Consider the following 12,794-nt stretch of genomic DNA (forward strand, 5'->3'; position numbering starts at 1 on the left):
CGATGATTGCCACCACCACCACCACGATCATCATGATCACCATGATCATTGGTTCCATCATGACCATCATCATCATGACGATTACCACGATCACTGGCGTCGTGGTGTCTTGGATAACACCCTGAACAATGCCGACATCATCGACCATGTGTCATTGCTCGATTCAATGGTGAACTCCAACCCACAGAGTAGCGAGAACCGCAACGCTAATACCAAGGCAAGCGGGCCTGGTGACAATTCCAACTTATCCAAGCAAGGTGGCGAGGGTATCTACTTCAAGGGCGGTCACTATCACTGCGATGACTGTTAGTTGATTAATCATTCCTACTCAAACCCGCCTCATCTTTAGGCTAGACTGTTAGTTCAAGAACTTTATTATTATTACACTTTTTTAGTACTTTTATAATCTTCTTTTCTTTTGCATATTCTTTTTTTTTTTTCTTTTCTTGATGGGAGAATGGAGGGGGGAAGTGTTTCATTTTTTGAGAAGGATTTTTTTTTCTTTCGCAATTCGTTCTTTGTGATAATTCCCTTCCTTTTTAATATACCTTACGTTCTTTTATACATCCCCCTTGATCTTCCTTTATTTTTGTATGTTTTGGTTGTAGATGTTCTTCTCTTTTAATGAGCTTCTGGAAAAGCTATTTTAATAAATAAGTCGAGGGGCATTTGTTTTCCTATAAGAATTTTAATAAATGATCTTTTTAGAAATTTGCACGAAAATGGTTGTAAAAAGCCGACCATGAAGGTGATGGGAACGCAAAAATTCACTGCTTTTATATTAGGTAATTTGGATCGAAAGAAAGGTCTAAAGTGCCAAAATTTCTGGAGTGGTGTTGTTTATTTATGGAAGTGTGAATTTTCCGCTCAAAACGACTGAAATTTCATCTCTACGAGATTGAAGTTAGATGTGCTTGTATTCCCTGGTAGTGCCCTTCAATATTTTCTTTGCCTTTGGTTTTCAAAGAATTTCAGATTGGATTAGGCGACCTAATGCATTCAAAATGTGCCCGATCTAGCAATAGCTCTGGAAGTTTGGTTCTATTCACAAATGAAATACAACGGGAACAATACCTCTCTGGTACAACCTATTCAATTCCTCCGCAGCCAAAATTTATCGATTTCTTTCCCAATTTTCAGTACGTTGGTTCTTCTGTATAAATCAAAGTGATCACAGAAAAACATAAATCGCACCAATAACACATGTTCTGGCCGGGACCATCTGCATCCGCAGCAAGTTATCTGTCTCCCTCCTCGCCTGAGAGAGAGCAGGAACGGGGCTCCTCTTCTACAGCTCGCCAACTTTTGGCTAATACTGAATCAACGGCTACCACTGAATCTCCCACCACAGCCAATCCTCCCGAATCTACAACTGCCTCTGAATCTCGTATACGACTCCTTCCTCTTCTTGACGGTTCTCGATCTTTTAGATTCGATATAATTGACAAGAGGGTGCCGGAGGGAGTTTGTTTACGAGTAGGAAGATTTACAGAGAGATCGCGTAGCCCAACGCATGTTGCTTTTAGAAGTAAAGTGGTTTCACGAGGACATGCGGAAATCTGGACTGAAGGGGGCAAGGTATCCTATTTTCCTCACTTGCCTAGTTAGATCCATTATGATTAGAATGGACTTGTTTATATCCGTTGTTTAGTTTTACATTCGCGATACAAAATCATCGTCGGGCACATTTTTGAATCATACAAGATTGAGCCCTCCTGGTGTTCAGAGTCAGCCATTTTTACTAAGAGATGGAGACGTGATTCAACTTGGTAATTTTGATGGTATAGGATAAATTTTTCTTTTAATCTAATTTATAACATGTTTTCTATTAAAATACAGGTGTAGATTATCAAGGTGGAAGAGATGGTATGCTTTATTTTCACCCAAGTTATCGCGATCTATATTAATGTTGACGTATTTATTTAGAAATTTATCGTTGTGTTAAGATGCGTGTGGAGTTGAATCGCGATGCTCGAGAAGAAGCAAGTCTTTTTAAGTAATTATTCTTGCCGGCGTATTACTTGTTTAACACACACATAATCTAACCTCAATCTTTTCCTAATAATTAGATTGAGCTTGTTCGAAAATCTTGTAAAACTGCTAGACATTAGCAATCTTGGCAAACTGTGTGAATCCGATGGAGCCTCTAACAGTACAGAATGTTGTATCTGTCTCTACGCAATTGGTCCTTTCCAGGCTCTCTTTGTTGCGCCTTGCTCGCACTCTTTTCACTACAAATGCATTCGTCCTCTTCTTGTAGATAACCATCCTCAGTTTCAATGTCCTATGTGCCGTACCTATGTCGACTTAGAAGCTAGCGTTGAAGTTTCAGAACTATGGGCACGAGTTGCTGAGCTTAAGAAGGAGCGGGAGAAAGCAAGGACGGAAATAGATGAAGAAGATGAGTCACAGAAGCAGCCTACAGACACGCATTTACCCGAAGTTATTACGAATGACTCCGGTACGGAAACGAAGACGATATCACAAGCTTCAACTTCAGCCACAACGTGCTTACAAAGCAAAGAGAAAATGTTAGGAGCAACGTTGGCACCAGTTGAGGTTGGCGAGGATGAAGCTGTGCCCCTCTTTACTACTAGTGAAGTTGGAGACACTTCTTCAACAATCCAAGAAAAACGACGCAGTGAGCCAGGAACTTTGGCGGTAGTGGAAAATGGCGGGGATCTAGCAGATCGTTCGAAAAGAGAAAACCACAGCGAGTTCCTGCAGAAAGAGCAAGAGGATGACCTGGAAATAGATGGCACTGAAAATGATACTCCTCAATCTCGGATGAAATCTACTCGTTCGAGCATGCCTGTTCCGTCAGGAAGGCAGCGCCATCGCCGCAAGACTTCCGATGGGTCGGCCACCGATTTGGCTGAAGCTGAACATTTGCAAGGCGCAACTTTTGTAGCATCCCCTCCTCGATTATTACCAGAAATTGGGCAATTAAGGGAGTTGTCGGATCGAAATGAAAGTAATACAGTCAACACGGACGGCGGAGAGCTGACGCAGGAAAGTGGTAGATAAACTATGTACTGATTATTCGTTTTTCGTTCTTGATTTTATTACAATTAGGAAAAATTGTGTGCATGTAAATTAGCCAGCTTTATTAAAACATGGCATGAGAAACTTTTTATCTTTTAATAAGCTGCCTTCTTTTTTTTTTTCCTTCTGTTCTCCTATTGTTATGCTTATTTTTATATATATTATTTTATACACTTAATTTTCAATTTCTTGCTAATGGAGCTGTTTTCCTATTATATGTGTATAAAACTATGGCTATTAATTTCTCTGCTTCTCAAGATTGTGCGGACAAATATGATCATACAAAATGCACTCTCCTTTATGCTCAAGCAAGAAAAAAAAAAGAATCCTTAAGCCAAAAATTTTAATTAACATTGGGGATAAGTTTCAATATGAGAAGGAATAAAATGGTTAGGTTAGAGCGCATACGTGATGGCGACAAAGACTGAGTCAGTAATACCGACTCTTCCCACCGCCACATCCCATACTTGTCATATATGAAATTGAAAGGACGCTCTGTGTTCCATCCATTTACTTTGACCTTATTAACCTTAACCGTTTAGATAGTTGAAGCACATTATTAATATATCATACACCCACTAAATGGGTAAATTATTTTATATTTTAAGTGTTCACAGTAAAAAACTAATACCAAAATCTAGACTTTTTACAAGCGGATGCAATTTAATTCTAATAACGGATATAATAGATACTCATTAAAAAAGTTTATAATATATAAAACAAGCAAGGTATATAAGTCGCTCTTTTGGCTGTAAGTATCTTTCACTAACATCAGCCATGCTTATCCTGACATCACGCAAAGGGAGTAAGGATTCCATCTAGCTTAATAAAGTATTCAGAATATACCATTTTACTATGATCAAAGTGTTGAGCAACTGATATTTTTACCTGGAAGGAATCGAATGGAGGGAAACGACCCTGAAGAATACTGGAAAGAGGGTTTTGAGGCGACTAATAAAAAATGCAACTGAATATTATTTTTTTCTCATTTTAAGCAGCGTGCTTGGTTACAATTCAGGCAAGATGTTCTAATGTGGTCCAACCAGATGTAACATTCCTCCCCTCAGTAGCTTTTCCGAATCAACGGGAACTCTACGCGTTCATTTTTCAAACTCTTCTCTCAGTATATCAATATTGTTTTTTTTTTTCTTCTAGTCTACTAGGAGTAAATTAAAATTGGTTTAATTTTATGCCCATTTTTAGTTTGTTCGTCTTCCAACGTGAAAAAATTCTGTCATTGCATCCTCCTCCTGAAGACAATATAAACAATGCAAATCGTTTTCCCACATGAAGAAGGGACGCAGCATAAGCAGAGACGTTGGTCATCGGCATCCACGCTTGATTTCCGAGAAGAGGCAAAAGGAGTAGAGGAACCTCAAAAAGAGTTGATTGACGCGTTAGCGGAGGCCGACAAGATGTTGAGAATAATGGAGGGTCATATTCTGGATTTGGAAGAGGCATTAAAGGTAACCTTTGAATATTGCATTGCCATATTATTGCACACTTTTGAACTAGTTTGTTTTTCAATTGAATTGATTGCGCATATCTTAGCTGGCCGCGAAGAAAAGGGAAGAAGAAAATCGCTATTGGGCTGAACAGCTAAGCATGCGAGCTACTGAAAGTGAGACGGCCATTGATAGCTCTTCAAGTACCGACTCGTCAGAAGAACCGGCTGAAACTCATGTTCCTTTTCAAAGGAATGAAAGAGAACTCTACTGGAAAAATGGGCGGCAATTAAGATCTTCAGTTACTTCCACTTCAACTTCCCTCGCGCAATTCCTTTACAACACAATCCAGCAATTTGACTCCAAAGGATTAGCTGTGCCCATTTCGCCTCACCAGAAAAATCTCACTACGCATCCAAAGGAGCCTTCTTTATTTGATCGCGTAGGTAAAAAATTGTTGGCCAATATCAATGTCATGATGCTTGATGAAGCAGAACAACGAGAGTATTTGGAGAAGTTAAAGCGATATATTCCTCCTGGGCACCTGAGTGAGGCGTTCGCATTTTCACGGCGACGCGAGGAACGGCTAAAAGAAATGGCACATATGGTTGCAGATATCGATGAGCTGTCCCAAGCTACGCTCGAGCATCCACGGCTATCTCCTGCGAAGGAAAGCAAAGAACTACAGGTCGATCCTATAGCATTAGCAGAGTTCTCCAAGTTCATGTATTCTTATGTCACCCCGATCGGAGGTGATGCCTCCATTATTGCTCACGCTACACATTTCACCTATCTCAAGGACACATTACGTGAGATTGAGTCCTGTCTTTTTGAAGGGGCCAAAGCATGGCGTGGCCCATTTGTCAAGCGTAGGATCCTAGACGTTATTGCGCGTCAAGATGTGGAAATTCAGCCCAATACTCCCGCTCCTCAGCATGGGCATGCTGCCACTGTTAGGCGGACCAAGTGTACAAGGTGTGGAAGGATAAAACACTGTGAGTTTGATTTACGATTTAAAGGGTTTCGGCTTGGATACGTCGGCCTTGGTTTAGCGTTTTCGACCACTAGAGGTCTTTCAAGTGTATCGGGATACGATGGAATCGACAACAGTGATCGAGACACAGTTGAGAAGAAGATCACTTGGATGCCACTGGACCGAGTGTGTAGAGATCGGATTGTTGCAGTGTAAGCCCTCCTGCTGGTTTTATATTTTCCTTCTTCCCAGGGCTAACTCCACTTCTTTTTCATTAGTGCGGACTATTTCATGTTCTTATCACATTTGAGACGCGGACTCTTTGGAAAAGTTTACGAGTTGGATATGGAAGAAATATTCTCTACGTGTCTTCGATTGCGGAGACGAATAGCTATGGCTAGGATAGGGGGAAGCTTTGACGATGAGGGATTGTGATGATATTCATGTTTGCTTCGGACTCTTTTTTTGGTTTATAATTTGTTAGCTGTAAATATTTTTTTATTGTTTTCATGTTGGTATACTTTTTTTCGGACGATATATTTGCATTTTCCACTCAATTGCTGCCACAAAAAAAAAACGAAAACAGAAAAATAATCAGACGCCAGATCACTGTCAAAGGGCAGTAGCGCATATTGAGTCAATTTGTCTTGGTTTTTGGATTGACTAGAATATCCCATATACTATATCTATAACCTCATTCTTATCATACACTTGGCACGACTTATGCCATTATAGTAAGGTGAATACTATAATAATCCTCTAAATGCGATGCGGGCAAGTTGGCGGATAACCGCCGACTGTATGCATCTGATGAACATCATCATTCTATTAGAGTGGCTACATAAGGGCTAAATCTACCAATTATGGCATTTATAATAAATGAATTCAGCAAAGTCACAAGATTTCTGACCATATTTCCCATCTTAATGTTTGCAGGGCGTATATACCCCTGTTTCTATTTCTTTAAATATACTGCATGCTTCTTCCTGTTGGATACTCTACACCTTTCCTGAAAAAATAAGAAGCTTGATCGATTTTTAAACTTGAGAAAAATGCCCCAGCTAATTCCGGTTGTTGCTCAGTGGTCGCCTGCGTTCGCCGCCTACTTCGCCTATCTTTCAATGAATGCTGGGACGAAGCGGTTCACCTCGAAGCAGTTGCTACTAACGAATTCCGACAAGCAGATACAGCCTTCAGATTTCGAGCTGCAGAGATACTCAGAGATGGACAGGGCAGTCCGTGCCCATGCGAAGTAAGATCTTAAGTGGATGGACATTTCCGTAGCCTTATGTCTAATGCCATTTTGCCTCTATAGTTTTTCTGAATATGTTCCACTAGGTTTGGTGAGTACTGCTTTCCTATTCCGCTTGGTGAGAATCACTTCATGGGCTAACCAATCATGTCTATATCCGAGTAGATTTTTGTTTCGGTCGCCGAATTAAATGGGTGTCCACGAAGGATACTTCATTATTTCCTTGGCACACTTTTCGTATCGCGAGTGTTACACGCTAACTTGGGGATTTTGTCCAAAGAAAACGCAGGCGGGTTTGGTAAAATATTACGATTTTAAAGCCCATTGTCTCAATGCTCATGGCACATTTTACCTGGTAGGCCGATGTGCCGGTTTCTTTGGAACGCTGGGCGTCATGTGTTTAAGCGCCGCGTACTCTGCTTGGTCTGTTTGCACAGGGCAGCATTTGAATCTGTAAAAATGAGTCCAATTCAAAGATGGAACGCGTAAGCTACATCTCAGCAGAGTGCCACTAGAGGCTATAGCCTTCGTTGAATAAAAATTAAATTCTTTGGATTTCTGGTCGTGAATTTTTAATTATTTTTTACGTGCACCACACCCCAAAAATGCCTCGCGCCAGATAGATGCCCCTTCTTTTTTTATTTTTTGAAAGAAAATTAAATAGTGCATCTTCCTGTTATAATTAAATATTATTCACATTCACAGCAATCACCAAAACATTAACGCGTAACTTTCTTTAATCCTTAATACCAACCATCATGAGGGAAATTGTTTTGCTTCAAGTTGGTAAGTATAAAATAAAATAAAATAATTGCGAAAATATTAGTCCTGAGCTTCTTTATTAATTTGCGACATGATGCTAATAATTTCTCTCCCCTTCACTTCTCTTTCCATTTGCCCTGCATTTTGTCTCTAGGCCAATGTGGTAATCAGGTAAAGGGTTCAACCGCTGGTTGATCAGGAGTAGCTGAATTTTCATACATTTTGATCGAATCTAATTGCTAATTCTACTACTTCTCAATTCCATTTATCTTCTAGGTTGGCCAAAGGTAATTTTTGATCTTTTGATTTACGTGGTCATTATCATCATCATCATCTGATTCTCTGGATAATCTCTAGATTCTGGGAAGTAATCTCTGAGGAGCATGGTATCGACGAAAACGGCGTTTATAAAGGCACGAATCCGCAGCAGTTGGCTCGTGTTAATGTCTATTATAATGAAGCATCTAATCAGCGTTATGTGCCTCGCTCAGTGCTCGTTGATCTTGAACCCTGTATGAAGCAATCTTTGTATGCTTTAATGGAGATGAATAACTAAACACATAACTCTGAAATATAGCCACAATGGATGCAGTGCGCTCAAGTCGCTACGGAAAACTTTTCCGGCCCGACAATTACATTTATGGGCAGTCGGGTGCGGGCAATAACTTTGCCAAGGGCCATTACACCGATGGCGCTGAGCTTGTTGACTCAGTGATGGATGTGGTTCGGAAAGAGTCCGAGCAAGCCGACTCGCTCTCCGGTTTCCAGGTGCTGCACTCGCTTGGTGGAGGCACAGGGTCAGGTCTCGGCTCACTTCTTCTCTCAAGAATCAGAGAGGACTACCCCGATCGGATGCTGTCCACATTCTCAGTGGTGCCTTCGCCAAAGGTGTCAGACACCGTGGTAGAGCCCTATAATGCAACTCTGACCGTGCATCAGCTGGTAGAGAATTCTGACGCCACCTACTGCATCGACAACGAGGCTCTGTACGATATTTGCTTCCGAACACTGAAACTCAAGAACCCCAACTACAATGATCTTAACGATCTGGTGACCAATGTGATGAGCGGTATCTCGACGTCGTTGCGATTCCCTGGTCAGTTGAATGCAGATCTGCGAAAGCTGTGTGTGAACATGGGTAAGCATAAAGGAATGCAAAAACGCCTCTCCTCCCCCGTATTTAACTCACCCCACCCCACCACTTTGAATACTAGTTCCATTCCCTCGTCTCCATTTCTTCATGGTTGGGTTTGCACCTCTCACCGCAGTGACCTCCAAAGACTATCGCAACGTGACCGTGCCCGAGCTGACCTCGCAAATGTTCGACGCACGCAACATGATGGCGGCAGCGGATCCGCGTCACGGGCGCTATCTCACCGCCGCCACCGTGTTCCGTGGCAAAGTGTCGACGAAGGAGGTTGAACAGCAGATGACGAATGTGCAGCAGAAGAATTCGTCATACTTTGTTGAATGGCTTCCGCACTCGGTCAAGACCGTCATTTGCGACGTGCCGCCGGCAAACCTTCCCATGAGCGCAACCTTCATCGGCAATTCCACCGCCATCCAAGAGCTATTCAAGCGTATCCACGAGCAGTTCACGGCCATGTTCCGCCGCAAGGCCTTCATGCACTGGTACACGTCCGAGGGTATGGACGAGATGGAGTTCACCGAGGCCGAATCGAACATGAACGATCTCGTGTCCGAGTACCAACAGTACCAGGAAGCAACCGCCGAAGAGGAATACGAAGAGGAGGAGGGCGAAGTGGCCCAGGAGTCAGTGCAAGAATACTAGATAGGAGCCATAAGCTATGCAAATCTAAAAGAGTGAGAGAGAGAAAGAGAAGATGAAGAAAAAAAAAGAGTGCTAGTTTAGCTTTTGTTTTGATTTTTTTTTTTTGGTTTAAAATTATCCCCTTTTTTTCTTTTATTCTTTGCATTTATATTCCTCCTCTACTTCTTCACGGCTATATTTTTAAATAATATTAAATATTCCTCGTCTAACTATTAAATATACATCTGTTTATCTCGTTTCCTTCCTTCCCATCGTCCCACTCTACTAGTTCTCCCTTTCCTTGGCTAAAATATCCTTGTCTTCTTTTCTTTTGTTATTCCCTTGAGGTATTTATGGCTGGAAATAAGTACTCTGACTACTGTTTTCTAGGGCTCAGCTGCTCCCCAACTTTGTGCACGGGGTGTTTTTACTATTCTCCCCTCTCAAGGCTAGGAAGTCCAAAGAAGATATCCATTATTCCGTTTATTTTGTTGAGGAGAGAAAGAACTAAAGCCCCATCACCCGAAAATTCACTAGAAAATAAAATGAAGAGAGGATAAAAGAAAAGAGATGGCTGGGAGAAATAAAGCATGGAACTCGTAAGGTAAAAAGATAAAGAGAAGAAGAAAAGAGTAAAAGAGAAAGAAACGAGGGGAATGGGGGTGAAGAGAGGTAAAGGGAATGATCATGATAATAATAGTAGAGTCACTACAACTACTAAAACAACAAAAAAAAAGAAATAGAATCAGAATATATATATAGAATAGAGAGATAAAGCGAAGGAGGAGAAGGAAAAGAAAAAGAGAAAAGGCAGGAAAGAAACTAGCGCAAAAGCAGAGGAAAAAAAGGTAAAAAGGCAGAGAAACAATAAGCAGTGACTGTGCAGGGGGATAACTGGTGCAAGGCCTTATGGGACGCCGGGAGAAGCATGGTAGGCCCACAACTTGGCCTTGCAATCGCCCGAGCCGGTCGCGAACAACGGCTGACCCTTCGGGCTGAGCGCCACGCTGATCACGGAATTCTTGTGGCCCTGGAGCATGAACTGGGACTGTCCGGTGCGGGCATCCCACACTTGAACGGATCGGTCCTTGGACCCGGAGATCACCCAAGTTCCACAGGGCGAAATGGCGACGGAGAGGACAAAGTCCTTGTGGCCTGTTAAAATCTGCCGACATACTGCCCCGCCGCTTGGTTTGCCAGCCTGCGCACCCCCACCCGTGCCGTTTGCGCCGGGTCGCCCTAATCCGCTCAGGTCCCAGAGGCGTAGCGCCCGATCCAAAGACCCAGACACCAGGAGTTTTCCATCCGGCCCAAACGCAACACTATACACACTGTCTTTGTGGCCCTCCAGCTGATCCAGCGGGTATCCCGTTTGCGCATCCCACACCCTCACCATCTTGTCCAGCGATCCCGCAGCAACCAGGCGGCCATCGGGGGATATCGCTACACTAGTCACGCCCGCATCCTTTTGCCCCGCCTCCTCGATTGTCAACACGTGCAGACATTGGCCCGTCTCTGCGTCCCAAACCCGCGTCGTCCTGTCGCCGGAGCCCGAGACGATGCGCTGTCCATCGCGTGACCAGTCAAGGGAATAAATGTCCTGCTCGTGTCCCGAGAGAACCTGTCGCACTCGTTTGGAAGCAATGTCCCAGATGCGGATCTGGCGGTCCTCGGCCCCCGTGGCGAGGAACTGGTCGTTGGGGGAGAAGCAGACCGATCGGATGTAAAGGTCGGAGCCGTCGCGGGCAATGTTCTCGTCTATTAGCATGCTGGGATACATCCAGAAATAAAAGTGTGTCAGCCCCTGCCGATACGTTATGGTGGGAAAAGAGGTTGAAAAAGCAACTTACGTAATCATCTTGCCAGTTTGAACGTCATAAATCTGAGCACTTCGGTTGCATCCAGTAGCAAGATACTGGCCGTTGGAGCTGAATCGAACACAACACACGACACTAGGAGAGGGTGGTGATACGATAAGGGTGCAGGAAATGCAAGGATGGGGATGTCGAATCATCTTACCTATTGTGTTCCAAAATATGTTTCAAATCTACATCAAGCAAGCGAGGGACCTTCGGGTTGAAACTGTGAGTGTGGACATAAAAGAAGATCAGTAACCATGTGCCCAACCATCGAAACGAGTAAGGTAGTAGCTTACAGAGCGAACCAGTCGTGGCCCTCCTTTCGTAAGGCTGCCGGAACGGCCTCGTTATCGATATCATGATAGGGAAAGCCCGTACCGCCCATCGCAGGTTTTGGAGACACGCCAGCTAGAGTAGCATTACCAGAAAATAGATCAAAAACGTTTAGTCAATCAACTTGTGTTTTCAAAATCTTACGCATTCCACCCGGTGCGTATCCCGCATGTGCCGCCGCCGCCGCCTGGTGAGGAGCATGGGTTCCGGCCGCTTCAATCTCTCCCCGACGCTTTGGTGTCTGCTGGAGCGCCTGTACTGGGGGAGGATGCTGCTGGTGCTGGGGCTGCTGCTGAGGCGGCTGCTGCTGCTGGGTGGGAGTGGGCAGCATTTGCTGTTGCTGCTGTGAGGATGGAGGCGGCAATCCATTTCCATTCACATAATTAGAGCCCCCTGCTCCAGCAGCTGCGGCCGATGGGGGGTAATGGGATGGCGGCGGATGATGCGGATCAGCTCCAGGTGGAGGACCAGAAGAAGGAGGTAACCCACCCTGTTGTCGAGCTCCCATAATTCCACCAAAAAGGTTGGATTGGGCATGGCCGAGTTGAGGAGGACGAGGGGTGGTAGCCTGAGAGGTTGGCGGATGACCCGAGCTGGGTGGAACTTGATGGCCAGCACGTAACTGTTCATTTTCGCGACGAAGCCGCGCTATTTCTTCCTCGCATCTGGAGATCAAACAATCATTTATGGTTTGGGGTGAATGACTCAATGTAAGGGAATAAGAAAAAAATAATTACTGCTGCTTGAATCGGACATGGGTCTGTTCCAGCTCCATTAGTGTCTGCTTGAAAAGATTCATTTCCTGGATCTGCTGAGCGACTATCCAAGGGAACAAAAATATAAAACAGATTAGCAACGATAGGGAGAGAGATCCGATTTAGAATTTGAAGCTCAAGAGCCAATTATCGGCGTGGGTAGGCCTGCCGAAGCTCATGCCATCTTTGGGGCAATGGCAGTAGCGTCAAGCCCCATCGATGAAGGATGTGGTCTACTTACATTTGTGCTCGTAATCATCCAATCGCATTTTGCTCACGGAAGCCTCCTGCGAGAGCGATTCAAACTCTGCCTTTATTTGGTCGAGTAGATCACTGGTTCGCCCAGGCGGGGCCATGGGACGATGATTGTACACGGACATGGTTGCGTTAGAAATTAGCGCACTTTCGTAATGAGCTTCTAACGCTTTGCTTATTTCGACTGCGGAGTGAGAAGAGGAGACTAGGGAAAAGGAAAAAATTTTTTTTCTGTATCCACCTTGAAATTTTCTTGATTCATCCTCGTCCCAAAGCCACAGCGGCGAGCATCCCAAAAAAAAGTGCGTGGTACTGTAAACTTTATAAATAGAATATTAACGAGA

At 43.8% G+C, this 12,794-nt stretch overlaps 6 protein-coding genes across 6 annotated transcripts; 5 read left to right on the forward strand and 1 right to left on the reverse strand.

The window, feature by feature from the left end:
• Window positions 1-2: 2 nt before the first annotated feature.
• VTP21DRAFT_11243 (uncharacterized protein) lies at window positions 3-310 on the forward strand (the record flags this gene model as incomplete). Its single annotated transcript, XM_069390668.1, has 2 exons — window positions 3-104; window positions 188-310. 2 exons carry the CDS (start codon window positions 3-5, stop codon window positions 308-310), a joined length of 225 nt encoding a protein of 74 aa, XP_069252793.1.
• An 893-nt stretch (window positions 311-1,203) lies between these two features.
• VTP21DRAFT_11244 (uncharacterized protein) lies at window positions 1,204-3,027 on the forward strand (the record flags this gene model as incomplete). Its single annotated transcript, XM_069390669.1, has 5 exons — window positions 1,204-1,578; window positions 1,652-1,769; window positions 1,840-1,866; window positions 1,927-1,996; window positions 2,070-3,027. The coding sequence occupies 5 exons, from the start codon at window positions 1,204-1,206 to the stop codon at window positions 3,025-3,027; spliced, it is 1,548 nt and encodes a 515-aa protein (XP_069252794.1).
• Window positions 3,028-4,313: 1,286 nt separating this feature from the next.
• On the forward strand, window positions 4,314-5,898 carry VTP21DRAFT_11245 (uncharacterized protein; the record flags this gene model as incomplete). Its single annotated transcript, XM_069390670.1, has 3 exons — window positions 4,314-4,511; window positions 4,597-5,675; window positions 5,742-5,898. 3 exons carry the CDS (start codon window positions 4,314-4,316, stop codon window positions 5,896-5,898), a joined length of 1,434 nt encoding a protein of 477 aa, XP_069252795.1.
• Window positions 5,899-6,515: 617 nt separating this feature from the next.
• On the forward strand, window positions 6,516-7,172 carry VTP21DRAFT_11246 (uncharacterized protein; the record flags this gene model as incomplete). The annotated part of the gene is made up of 4 exons (XM_069390671.1): window positions 6,516-6,715; window positions 6,779-6,806; window positions 6,881-7,013; window positions 7,075-7,172. The coding sequence occupies 4 exons, from the start codon at window positions 6,516-6,518 to the stop codon at window positions 7,170-7,172; spliced, it is 459 nt and encodes a 152-aa protein (XP_069252796.1).
• A 301-nt stretch (window positions 7,173-7,473) lies between these two features.
• Window positions 7,474-9,269, forward strand: VTP21DRAFT_11247 (uncharacterized protein; the record flags this gene model as incomplete). The annotated part of the gene is made up of 6 exons (XM_069390672.1): window positions 7,474-7,501; window positions 7,632-7,648; window positions 7,754-7,764; window positions 7,835-7,989; window positions 8,055-8,615; window positions 8,692-9,269. 6 exons carry the CDS (start codon window positions 7,474-7,476, stop codon window positions 9,267-9,269), a joined length of 1,350 nt encoding a protein of 449 aa, XP_069252797.1.
• An 886-nt stretch (window positions 9,270-10,155) lies between these two features.
• Window positions 10,156-12,575, reverse strand: VTP21DRAFT_11248 (uncharacterized protein; the record flags this gene model as incomplete). Its single annotated transcript, XM_069390673.1, has 7 exons — window positions 10,156-11,017; window positions 11,099-11,200; window positions 11,268-11,330; window positions 11,404-11,515; window positions 11,585-12,105; window positions 12,178-12,259; window positions 12,437-12,575. 7 exons carry the CDS (start codon window positions 12,573-12,575, stop codon window positions 10,156-10,158), a joined length of 1,881 nt encoding a protein of 626 aa, XP_069252798.1.
• Between the last annotated feature and the right edge of the window lie 219 nt (window positions 12,576-12,794).

The sequence above is a fragment of the Calcarisporiella thermophila genome, assembly GCF_041956535.1.
Source record: "Calcarisporiella thermophila strain CBS 279.70 unplaced genomic scaffold VTP21scaffold_8, whole genome shotgun sequence".
NCBI lineage: Eukaryota > Fungi > Calcarisporiellomycota > Calcarisporiellomycetes > Calcarisporiellales > Calcarisporiellaceae > Calcarisporiella > Calcarisporiella thermophila.